This window comes from Schistocerca americana, chromosome 10 (genome assembly GCF_021461395.2).
Source record: "Schistocerca americana isolate TAMUIC-IGC-003095 chromosome 10, iqSchAmer2.1, whole genome shotgun sequence".
Classification (NCBI taxonomy): Eukaryota; Metazoa; Arthropoda; class Insecta; order Orthoptera; family Acrididae; genus Schistocerca; species Schistocerca americana.
In genome coordinates, this window is record NC_060128.1 from 168,699,245 (window position 1) to 168,712,633 (window position 13,389).

Sequence of the window (13,389 nt, forward strand, 5' to 3'; positions counted from 1 at the left end):
TCTCTCTACCAGCGTTATTACGTGAATTAATGCCTTTTCAAATGTTATCGAACCAGCCGGCTGGTGTGGCCGAGCGGTTTTAAACGCTTCAGTCTGGAACCGCGCGACCGCTACGGTCGCAGGTTCGAATCCTGCCTCGGGCATGGATGTGTGTGATGTCGTTAGGTTAGTTCGGTGTAAGTAGTTCTAAGTTCTAGGGGACTGATGACCTCAGATGTTAAGTCCCATAGTGCTCAGAGCCATTTGAACCATTTTGTTATCGAACCTTTGGGTCACCCTGTACAACAAATAAATACGCATAACATAAGGTTAACATAAAATTCATTACTTTACACTTTTTTCCGGATACTTTGCTAATCGCTCGTAGTTCATCGAAAGCGTCCGGCTTACGACTTGGATCTCAAAAGAGTAGAAATTTTATATGCTTATAATTACAATTTAACAATTTTAGAAGTTTTTCCTGTACTTATACAGTGAAACCTTGCATCTTTCCAAATTTCATGACTCTAGCTGAACGTTTCAATGAATGTATTTGCGAATATCAAAATATGCGACATAAATGGCCGTATCTGTTGACTGGATTGACTTGGAAGTATAAATTTTTTACCCCACCTAGGAACCGTAGACCTTAGTATGTGGCATAAATAAAATCTGTGTGAAATCTTATGGGACTTAACTGCTGAGGTCATTAGTCCCTAAGCTTACACACTACTTAACCGAAATTACCCTAAGGACAGAGTTCGGTAATTGCAGATCAAAATTATAGTATATCAGCAAGTAGTTTAATCCACGGAAGCTCCGTCATGGAGAAGGCAGTGATGTTAAGGTCTTGTGATGAAAAACCGATAAAAAGGCCTGATAGTCATTATTGCGGCCTTTTTTTCCTTGATTGTTTCGTTAAAGGGCGGGGAACCCGTGTCAGTCAGGAGACAATAATTAGATTGGACTTTATTGTGTTAAGATTCACGATAAACTGTTAGAATGTTACGGAGATTAAAAGTGATGCAGTGTATGATCTCTGACTGTTGGTAGCAACGGAGTATTAAGGGGATTTTAGGACTTTAAAGCTAAATTGGAACTTTACGGACATAGAGACGGCAGAGACTCTAATTATCTGCTGGATGTGAGTGAATTCAGAGGTATCGGTATTCAGATATTAACGCGTGGACTTTTGAAAGTGCCGTGTGCCGTTAGTTGCGGATCTAGACTTAGAGCACATGCATATCGGCATTTGCGGACTATTTAGATTCCTCCAGGCTAGGGACCTTTTAAATAGACCATCAGCCATCACCATCTTAATCCTTGAATACAGAGTGAAAGTGAAATACAAGTGTGTTGTACTTATTTCGTTTACCTAGTACTAATCAGTGAAGGTTTTCGGAACCAAAGCTATTCAGCAGTAAGTCAGCGCCATCTAGCGGAAAGCGTAGGGATTAACTAGCACTCTAACTGAAATGAACGTTTACTGTTTTACGGACTGCTTAATATGAACTTTTGTGACTCTTTGACACCCCCACTCCCGCCGACAAGTGGCGCAGGCTGTCTTAATCATGAAAGGGGAGAGTTTTAGCCGGACAAATTATTAAATAAAAGCGATATTTACAAGACTCGCAGTAATAGCAAAACACAAGGCCCGCACCTCATCGGAGAGTCGTCGCTGTCACGTCGGCAAGTAAAGCCGGAAAACCTACCGACGATACGTATCTACGAGCAGACGTCGACGTGGAGTACCTAAAAAGAGAACCACAAGAGAGTTGGGGATGCTTCAATGCCCGAGGGAGAACTCGAACCTCCGCCGGGACCAGTCGCACAGTCCAGGACTACAACGCCTGAGACCGCTCGGCTAATCCCGCGTGACCATAAATTTCAACCTGATTGCCTGAGAAAAAGGATTCTGAACAGTTGGGCAGACAGACGACAGGCGGGCAGACAGGCAGGCAGACATACGGAAAACAACGATGCTATAATTTTTCCATTTGAGGTATGGAATCCTGAGAAACAAGCTGTGCAACAGTTAGGTGTCTAGAAAGTGCAGACCCGTGTTGAAACGCTTGGCTCCTAAGGACGCCAAGTAATACTGAAGCAAGGAAGGTGCTTTTAGTTTGGCTCACTGGGTACTTCTCCGGTGGGAGGCCGCTGTTGGTGGCGAACATCTCGCGCAGGACGTCGAGCGCTTCGTCGTGCCTGCCGACAGCGAGCAGGAACTTGGGGCTTTCCGGCAGCAGCAGCCACAGCCCCAGGAAGGTGGCGGCGCTGGGAACAGCGCCCAGGATCAGGAAAACCCTCCAGGACCGCATCGTGATCCACGGCAGCGGGGCAGCCCAGGGCTGAGGAATCACCGCCCAGGCCAGTCCTGAAACGTCGAGTACTGGATCAGGAAGAGGTTCTGGGATTTGCAAACACACTGACCAAGCCAATCCTTCAACACTCAGCTCTGGACCAGGAAGAGGTGACATGAGCACACAGTGTATCAGGTACAGGTGCCAGGAGCTGGAGATACAGAGACCAAGCCAATGATGAAATAGCCTTGGATCAGAAAGAGACCAGAAGAGTAGATAGTGATTCACAGCAGCTGGGCTGTCCATGTTCTGCTGAATCACCATCCAGGCCAGTCCTGAAAAGTCAAGTCTTTGATTAGTAAGTGGAGACATGAGCCACAGATACGCTCATGAAGCCAGTCCTGGATCAGAAACAGCCCTCAGGTGTGAGGGTGATTCATGGCAGTTGAGACGTCCATGTTGTGCAGAATAACCCTCCAAGCCAGTCCTGAAATGTCAAGCCCTGGACTGAGAAAAGGTGCCAGGAGATGTGTGATTACCAATCAATGCAATCTCGATATACCGGGAAGAAGCCCCATGAGCAGACAGTAATTCACAGAAGTTGGGCTGCCGTTCTGCAGAATCACTGCACAAGCCAGTTCTGAAACGTCAAATTCTGGATCAGTAAGAGGTGCCAAGAGTTCCAGATACACCAAACCAGTCCTGAAACACTGAACTCTGGATCAGGAAGAGACCCAGAAGCAGATGGTGACTCACAGTAGTTGACGATCCTATGTCCTGCAGAATCAACACCCAAGCCAGTCCTGAAACGCCAAGTACTGGATCATAAATTGGTACTGGGAGTTGCAGTTTTAACGCTGGAATTCAATATGGTGTTGGCCCACCCTTAGCCTTGATGACAGCTTTCACTCTCGCAGGCATATGTTCAATCGGGTGCTGAAGGTTTCTTGGGGAATGGCAGCCCATTCTTCATGCAGTGCTGCACTGAGGACAGGTATCGATGTCGGTTGGTGAGGTCTGGCACAAAGTCGGCGTTCCAAAACATCCCAAAGGTTTTCTACAGGATTCAGGTCAGGATTCTGTGCAGGCCAGTCCATTACAGGGATGTTATTGTCATGTAACCAGTGCCACAGGCCGTGAATTATGAACGGGTGTTTGATGGTGTTAAAGATGCAGTCGCCAGTGGGAAGCAAGAAGGTGCTTAAAGCATCAATGTAGGCTTCTGCTGTGATAGTGCCACGCAAAACAACAAGGGGTGCAGCCCCCTCCATGAAAAACACGACCACACCATAACACCACCAACTCCGAATTTTACTGTTGGCACTACACGTGTTGGCAGATGACGTTCACTGGGCATTCACAATAACCACACCCTGCCATCGGATCACCACATTGTGTATCGTGATTCGTCACTCCACACAACGTTTTTCCACTGTTCAATCATCCTATGTTCACGATCCTTCCACCAACCTAGGCGTCGTTTGACACTTACTGCTATGTGTGGCTTATGAGCAGCTGCTCGACCATGAAATCCAAGTTTTCTTACCTCCTGCCTAAATGTCATAGTACTTGCAGTGGACCCTGATACAGTTTGGAATTCGTGTGTGATGGTCTGGATAGATGTCTGCATATTACACATTACGACCCTCTTCAACTGTCGGAAGTCTCTGTTAGTCAACAGACGAGGTCGGCCTGTACGCTTTTGTGCTGTACGTGTCCCTTCACTTTTCCACTTCACTATTACATCGGAAACAGTGGACCTAGGGATGTTTAGGAGTGTGGAAATCTCGCGTACAGACGTATGACACAAGTGACACCCAATCACCTGATCACGTTCCAAGTCCGTGAGTTCCGTGGAGCGCACCATTCTGCTCTGTCACGATGTCTAATGACTACTGAGGCAGCTGATATGGAGTACCTGGCAGTAGGTGGCAGCGCAATGCATCTAATAATAAAAAAACATGTTTTTGGGGGTGTCCGGATAATTTTGATGTGATTGACTTGGCGCCGCTTCCACTTTATGAAGGCAGCCCCACTACTGTGGATCACCATGCACTTATGGCATCTCTCCCATCATCTGCGATATTGTGGAATGGAAGATGTCTCCGTCAGTCTTTGGTGGCTTACTTGAGGTAGGGGCACAGTAGAACCATCGTGGGGTGTAGCTGACTATGTCCAGCTGTAAGTTGGAAATGTTTTCGAACAGCAGGTTCCCGTATTGCAAGAGAAATCATCAACATGAAGTGCCGTATGGCTGTGAGGTTACACACGGCTATGGAATCACCGCCAAATCCAGTTCTACAACATTAATTCCTGGATCTTGAGTCCAAACCGTGAACAGCTGCCCACCTGTGCAGAATCATCTACATCTACATGGTTACTCTGCGATTCACACTTAAGTGCCTGGCAGAGGGTTCATCGAACCATTTTCATACTACTTCTGTACCATTCCACTCTCGAATGGCGCGTGGGAAAAAGGAAAACCTAAATCTTTCCGTTAAAGCTCTGATTTCTCTTACTTAATTATGATGATCATTTCTCCCTACGTACGTGGGTGTCAACAAAATATTTACGCAATCGGAAGAGAAAGTTGGTGATTGAAACTTCGTAAATAGATCTCACCGCCAAGAAGACCGCCTTTGTTTCAGTGACAGCCACCCCAACTCGCGTATCATATAAGTGACACTCTCACGCCTATTGCGCGATAACACGAAACGAGCTGCCCTTCTTTGCACTGTTTAGATGTCCTCTGTCAATCCTACATGGTAAGGATCCCATACCGCGCAGCAATATTCCAGCAGAGGAAGGACAACTGTAATGTAGGCTGCCTCTTTAATGGGACTGCCAACAAAGCGCAGTCTTTGTTTCGCCCTCCCCACAATATTATCTATGTGGTCTTTACAATATAAGCTGCTCCTAATTGTAATTCCTACGCATTTAGTCGAATTCACAGCCCTTAGGTTTGTGCAATTTATCGTACACCCAAAATGTATCGGATTTCTTTTAGTACCCATGTGGATGACCTCGAACTTTTCTTTGTTTAGTGCTAATTGCCACTTTTCGCACCATACAGAAATTCTCTCTAGATCATCTTGAAATTGGAATTGATCGTCTGATAATTTTACTAGGCGGTAAATTACAGCGTCATGTGCAAACAAGTTAAGGGGGCTGCTCAGATTATCACCTAGATCATTTATATAAATCAGGAGTAGCAGAGGGCCTATGACACTACCTTGCGGAACGCCAGACATTACTTCTGTTCTACTCGATGTTTTACCGTCCATCACTACAAACTGTGACCTCTCTGAGAGGAAATCACGAATCCACACAACTGAGACGATACTCCATATGTACGCAATTTGATTAATAGTAGCTTGTGAGGAACGGTATCAAAAGCCTTCTGGAAATCTAGGATTATGGAATCGATCTGAGGTCCCTTGTCGACAGCACTCATTACTTCATGGAAATAAAGCTATGTTGCACTAAAAAGTTTTTTGAGTCCCTGCTGGTTATGTATCAATAAGTCATTTTTTTCAAGGTGATTCATAATGTTCGAGTACAGTATATGCTCCAAAATCCTACTGCAAATTGAGGTCAGTGATACGGGTCTGCAATTCAAAGGGTTACTCCTATTTCCCCTTCTTGAATATTCGTGTGACCTGTTCTACTTTCCAGTCTTTAGGAACAGACCTTTCGTCAAGTGAGTGGTTGTATATGATGGCTAAGAAAGGCACTATTGTTTCTGCACACTCTGAGAGGAACCTTGTAGGTATACCATCTGGACTGGGAGACTTGGCTTTCTTAAGTGAACTGAGTTGTTTCACAACTTCCAAGCCAATCCTACAACGCTACGTCCTGGATCAGGAAGCGACGCCATGAGTATACAGGGATTCACAGCAGCTAGGTTGCTCATGGCTGTGGAATAGCCCCACAATCCAAGACTGGAACACATAGCCTGGAAGTTGAAACTTAGCGCTAGCTTAAAACCGTGCACTCGACCAGGACTTTGACCTAAATTTCCACCTCTCAGAGGGAAATCCTATAGTGATGGAGGTATCCAGCCACTGACAGATGTAGAAGTAACTCTGTGTGTGTGCCAGGCTAGTGCGTTGCAAGCATTACTGTTCATGTTCTATGTTAATGAACTGGTAGGTATCATTAATAGCAAATTCAGACTTTTGGTAGATAGCGCCGTTATTTATAGTGAGGTAATGTCTGAGAAAAGCTGCACAAGAATACAATCGGATCGAAATAAGATTTCAAAGTGATGCAAAGAATGGCAACTTGCCTAAAATGTTCAGAAATGTAAAACTGTGCACTTCAAAAGTTTAAAAAGATTTAGCATTCTCTCTCTATAGTTTCAACGAATCACAGCTGGAACTGGTCAACATGTACAATTACGATGGTGTAACATCTGGGAAGGATTTGAAATGAAACCATAGCATAGGCTAAGTAGCGGGTAAAGCAGGTTGTAGACTTGGGTTTAGTGGTAGAATATTAGGGAAATATAATCGGTCTACAAAGGAGACTGCTTACGAACAACTCGACCGACCTATTGTAGATATTGCTCAGGAGTATAGTATCAGTACGAGGATATTGAACGGTTATAGAGAAGGGCAGCATGAATGGCGACAGGTTTATTTGGCACATAGGGGAGTGTTACGGACAGCGAAAAAACTAGAGTGGCAGACACTTTAAGATAGACATGAACTATCCTGAGAAAGCTTACTTTCAGAGCTCCAGAACAAGTAAATAACTTTTTGTACCTGGGATCCACAGTCATGTAGAATTTTATAAAAAACATAATATTTACGCCAGTGACTATAACACTTTCTTTATTTCACGATTGCAATATCGGCCTTAGGCCATTATCAAGTGAAGATGTTATGTCAGCTCGTTTTAGGTTGAGATGGCCTAATAGCCATAACATATTCACTTGATAATGGCCTAAGGCCGAAATTGCAGTCGGGAAATAAAGAAAGTGTTACAGTCACTGGCGTAAATAAGATTTATAAAATTTCAGAACAAGCTTTAAATTGTGAATCTAGGAGTATGCTACAACCCCATATGTAAAGCCCTCATAGGGATTGTGAGGAAAGGATTAAATTATATTGCAGCATGCACAGATGCATTTAAACATTCTTCTCACACTCTATACATGAAAGTTCCCTCTGTTATGTGCTTCACAGCGGTTTGAACCGTATGCATGTAGACGTAGGCTCATGGAAGCCCTTCACAGCTTTACTTCCTCCAACGCATCCCTCCTATTTTTGGAACTTCACATAAGTTTTCGTGCATACCCTTCGAGGACTAACGCTCCTGGAAGGAAAGTTATCGTGCAGAAATAGCTTAGCGAAAGGCTAAAGGACTATTTCCAGAATGAAGTCATTTTTTATGTCCTGGATTATCGAGAGGTGCAAGAAGTGCACAGTGATCCATAGCAACAGTGCTGACGATAGCTGCGAATTCACTGCCAAGGCCAAACCTGGAATAACAGGTTATGAATCAGGAAGAGGCGCTAGGAGCACATGGTGATCCGCAGTAAGGGGATTGTCCACAGCTACAGAATCGTAACCCGGGCAAAATGGAACAAGTGCTGAAACATAAAGAGATATTATGAGTGCACAGTATCCATGACAACAGGGCTGCCCATGGCTTGAGAGTCATCTCCATAGCCATACTGGGACATCAAATCCTGCACCAGGAACTGACGACAGCAGTGCACGTTAATCAGTCTGTAGGAGCCCATATTTTATCAAGGGAGCGGTTGTATATTACAGCTAAAGATGGAGCTGTTGTATCAGCTTAATCCGAAAAAAAACTTTTATGATATACAAATGGGACCAGAAGACTTGCTTCACTACACACCTGTGTCTGGAACAGACTGCTTAGGTATTGTCGAGGGGCGTTCAACAAGTTGCGCCACACATTTTTTCTGGGAGCAGTTGGCTTTATTCAGGATTCCAACAAACCATTTTATTCCCCACTCTTTTGACAACAAACCCTATTTTTCACATAATCTCCGTTCAGTACGACGGCCTTATGCCACCTGTATGTGCGCGCCTGTATACCTGCATGGTGCTACTCCACTGGTCGATATTGGAGCCGTAACATTCCCATCGACCATGTATTGCGGAGTGCATCTCTCATTGGACTGAGAAATTGAAGTCGGAAGTCGCGAGTCCATGCGCAAACTTTTGAGTTCCCCAATTTGTGGACGAGTGTGCCAGCACTACCAGCAGAGACGTCCCGTTGAGCAGCGAGGTGTCTGATTGTGATCCGTCTATCACCATGAGTGAGAGTGTCCGCACGTTCCAGCATTACAGCAGTCAAAGCTATGTGCGGCTGGCTGGCACACGGTAGATCGGACAGGTTTGTGCGACGTTGTAGTGGTGATGACAGACGCCTTGGCTAACGACTCACCGTGCTTTTGTTCACTGCCAGGTCCCCGTCGACATCCAGCATGCGCCTATGAATATCTGCGATGTTCTGGTTTTCCGCCGAAAGAAACTCACTTATTGCTCTCTGCCTGGAACGCACCTCCGTTACGGACGCCATTTTGAAGGCTATGTATAGCTCCACCACCTACTGGAACTTCATGGAACTATACGGGAAGCAGGAACATTCCACGAAGTCTCAGAACAAATTTAGCGTTTTTTCAACCGACACTGACCGAGAAAAAAATGTGTTGCATTAATCTTCAAAGTTGCCTACGCTCCTCGCAACTTGGGCCCACTAAGTTAAGCTGCCTGAGACCAACAGTTACGATTTAAAAAATTTTCTCGGAACTGGCCTGTGAGCATAATGAACATCGTTAAAATGAGTGAATCAATTAATATTGATGCCCTCCATCGGTGTTGTGTGAAAATGTAGTGTTTATACAACACGTTTTGATAGTGACTTACTTCGTGTTTTCCTCTGGAGTAATGAATCGTAACGCGGCCTATCATTAGACAGAACCTGCAACTCACCTGGTTCCACGAGGAGCGCCATGGAGAGGAAGATGCAGACGTAGACGATGGCCTGGGTGCGCGTCTTGTCCGAGTGGAACTCCCCCAGGTAGGCGTACGTCACGGCAGAGGGCCCACAGATCCTGAAGATGAAACACAGAAACAGAAACACCCAGATGAAAGTGTGTATAACGCTCACCTTCAGCGACGATGATAATTTTATTTTAAACTAGCTGCAGTGTCCAGCTTCGCTCAGGGTTTTAATATCTGACACACAAAATGATTGGCCGTGTGCATATTTCATACTCATAGCGAATGCAAGGCGTATGGAAAACTGCAGTCGCTTTAAATCGAAGGGCAATTTGATCGCGGGGTGTCCACAGAATGTGACGAATGAACGTGTCTTCACCTGCACCATTCATAAAAATCACGTTATAGGTTTCTGGTTCTGACTTTTGGAAATATTCAAAAATTTAAAAAAATTGATTTCTGATAACAATTACGTCATACAATATGCATTTATTAGTTTTAAACTGCAAACTATGAAACATTCCTATAATGCAAAATGTAGCTAAAATCTGACGGTAAAATACATACTTTTATCATATCAGTCGCTAAAATTTCTGCAAGACATATTTTGACTCTAAAAATATGTACATGTGCTTAATGAATAAATATTTTATGTATTTTTTTAATATTTCGTTCAATTTAAATACATATTTAGTCATCACAGGTGAAAAATGTCTAATTATTTAAAAAAGACATACCGATTTATCAACTTATTTCATTGTACTTTTGGAAAATTCATCTCCTATTGTTTGAGTTCAGTTTTCAATGTTTCAAGTAGGGCTGTGTTCGAGCATGACCCGAACTGTTTGAACCATTTACTTCACAGTTCGGGAAATGTCGTGTTCTGCTCGATCTTTTGATCGGCCCGCCATCTAGTGACTGTTGTTGGTACTGTATCCAAGACCCGTCTTAGCATTTGTGTGGCACTGTAGATTTTAATAATTAAAATCACTGTGAAACGCGGCTAACATATATTTTAGCGTATGTGGAATGTGTAACAACGGCAAGTAATCAATAAATAAGAGTCTTCAATCATGTTTCTGTGAAATTCTCAATCTTTCGCTCGTCCCGCGATCTAGTGGCGTCTCACAGTACTATGTCCGAGACTGGTATTGCCCCTGTAATTTATTTTCGCAATAGAAATTACAATCAATTTACCACGATATTTTTCGTTTGTTAGGTATTTAATTTTTCATTAATTCTGTTCACAGTTTCATCTGAATATAGAAAATTGAAGTAAATCGGCAAAGAACTTTGAAGTAAATCAATGAAGTAATTTTGAGGAGAAATCATTTACAGCATACAAACTGTGATTCATTTTAGCAGCATCCTGGTAGAAATAATTGGTTTGATTTGCTAAACTGAAGTAAAGCCACAACACGATACTTCGTTTTATTGAACTCCCTGGGTTTAGGTTGTCAGTAGCAGGGTCGTTTTGATCATTTGCGTGTGTGACGTTTCCAGTACAGAGACAGTGTTAGACAATCACACATACGCATGCTATATGCCACACACACCACGGGGATTTAGAATCATTTGTATGTATTTGAGAAATCTTTTAAATTTGTGCAGCGTTTGCGTTTTCATATGCCGCCAGCCCACCCCTTCGTGAGGAATTGAAATAACAACAAAGAAAGAGAGAAAAAAAAGCCGTGTAACGGCACAACTGATCATCAAATGGCTAGTGGCACCGCCTGACTCATCGAGGTAATCTGTCATCGCATGTGGACTCTGGTGCGTACTGGATTACTGCGTTACAGGACAACTTGGCTTTGGATCCCTTAGACATTCTGGTGAATCATCTTGTTGTGTTTCGGGCTCTCGTGCACTTGGACAGCTTACGAACTACACCGATGCAAAAAAACTTGCAGCGCCAAGAAGAAACCGTGTGACATATTTCTACATCGGAATGATGTCTGTTCAGATTGTAACACCAGAGCTCTAGTGATCTATTAATTTATTTCGCCTTTTTGTTTTACTTAGCATTCTGTAGTTAAATTGTTGTAAATATTATTTGACTGTATCGATATCATAAGAGTGCTTACTTCTTTCTTTGTAAAAACTTTGATGACCTGATAAAATGCTGTGCAATGTATTCTCTTTATTAGTTAAACACTTTGTCTCATTTGGTCGGAGACAAGACTTCCTGAATATATTTGGAATTTAGGTGAATAATTTTTTGTAGAAATGTCAATATGTGCAATTGTTCCGTTTTATTTAATATGTTTGGTTGCTGTTAAGTAATTGCTGGCCGGCCGGTGTTGCCGAGCGGTTCTAGGCGCTTCAGTCTGGAACCGCGCGACCGCTACTGTCGCAGGTTCGAATCCTGCCTCGGGCATGGATGTGTGTGATATCTTTGTTAGTTTTAAGTAGTTCTAAGTTCTAGGGGACTGATGACATCAGATGTTAAGTCCCATAGTGCTCAGAGCCATTTGAACCATTTGTAATTGCTGATCTTCACTTGGGGTTCTTAGGTCTTTATATGCATAAAAGGTGTTGTGGTTCCCCTCGGAACGGAATCTTGCAGCGCGCGCAAAATGTGGTTGGCATGAAGGAAGAGGTGGGACAACGAGTAAGTCGGACACGAGCTACTGAACCGCCAATAGCACATGTAACAACAGTGGATTGTACTGGTGCCGGAGAGGCTTTGTGTGCCGTTTCCCAATGTGCCAACGCCTCGCATGGATGGATTAATAGCTAGCTCTGTTTTGGAGCTGGTATCTGTCATCGCCACCAGGAAGTGATAGAACTTTATCATTATCAACTGCTGATCCACCTGCCAGGACGTACTCGCCACCACATTGCGTAATCACTGCAACGGAAATAAGGAGTTGTAGAAATGTAACGTGAAGGATCAGTTTATGTGGATGTTTTATTTGTTACAAATAATAAGGAAAACCAACAACTATACTCTGAAATCTTACCTTGAGTTATCCCCAGTCACATAACCACTTAGGATCGTTTCCATGCTAAATTTGCTTACCTAGTGTCCATGTTGCGAAAATCTTAAAGCTCAGTTGTTAACTAAATAATGCCCCTTTGATATAGTAAGAACAAAGTAATTAAATTTAAAGTTAATGTTGCAAAAGTGTGTGAGATATTAAATGATGTCTGCTGAAGATATTTTTGCAATTGAAACTGCTTATTTCAATGTTTGTAAGCTTTCAAAAAGCATAAAGTGAATAATTCATTTTAAAGTAATGAAATAGTGAAAAGTGATATTAAAACAATTTGCTGTTAGTTTCAAAAGTAAGTGTTTTCATAACTGTGGCTCATAGCGTTTTGCATAGTAAAGATCGCAGTGCAGCCTGTTGAAAAATTCAAAAAGGTGAGTCATTGTCTTGTAATTAAGTCAGTTTGTGTCGCAGTGCAGTAAAAGTTAAAAACTATCACTGTTGAAAGTTATATATTCACATTTGCTAAATTATTGGTCCCTATGTGTGTTAAAGAATATATTGCCAGTTTAACAGGATCCACATTCTGCCTTTTGTGCTCACTGATAGAAAGTTATTAACAGAAAGAGCTTTACCTATAAAGATAGTAACTTCTTTTCTCCAGGGAACTGTGAGAAATTATTTCCTAGTGAACTCTATTTAATTTTCAAGTCAGCTAGAAAAGTAATTGGTAAAGAGAGACTAAATTTATGCCCAATTTTATAATTCTATAGAAAACTTTAATGATAATGTTATTGAAACTGTTTGGCAGAAGGGTGTGTCATTATATGTTGTGCTCATGCAAACAGGTTTGTTCTGCTATAACTGTCAGCACTCTCTTTAACGTTAACATATTCTTGTGACTGGGTTCTTTGCACTCTCGTGTGGGAAAGTATAGACTGTGTCTATCCATTTAAGGTACTTAAATCTATTTTTTGAACAGGAATGTTAAACATTCTTATGCCTAATTAGGCTGGCGACCGTTTTCCTTTATCATTTGAACAGTTTGAAACACGTATGTAACATAGCAGCGATGGCGAGGCATTGTAGCATCTGTGACCAGAGAGTATGCGATTGACCGCGCGAGTGTTGCGAGCGGTTCTCAGTCAGTAGCAGTCTGTCAGTCGTTGCGAGTCTGTAGCTCTGTCTAGTTGAGAG

At 42.9% G+C, this 13,389-nt stretch overlaps 1 protein-coding gene across 1 annotated transcript in view; it reads right to left on the bottom strand.

Annotated features, from left to right (window-relative positions):
* Window positions 1–256: 256 nt before the first annotated feature.
* LOC124552347 (synaptic vesicle glycoprotein 2A-like) overlaps window positions 257–13,389 on the bottom strand; it is a 79,328-nt gene continuing 66,195 nt past the window's right edge. The window contains exons 5-7 of the mRNA XM_047126616.1: window positions 9,251–9,372; window positions 2,112–2,614; window positions 257–277 (exon numbers count right to left, since the gene is read on the bottom strand). Of these exons, the coding sequence (XP_046982572.1) occupies window positions 257–277; window positions 2,112–2,614; window positions 9,251–9,372 (646 nt within the window). The remainder of the gene's footprint in view (window positions 278–2,111; window positions 2,615–9,250; window positions 9,373–13,389) is intronic.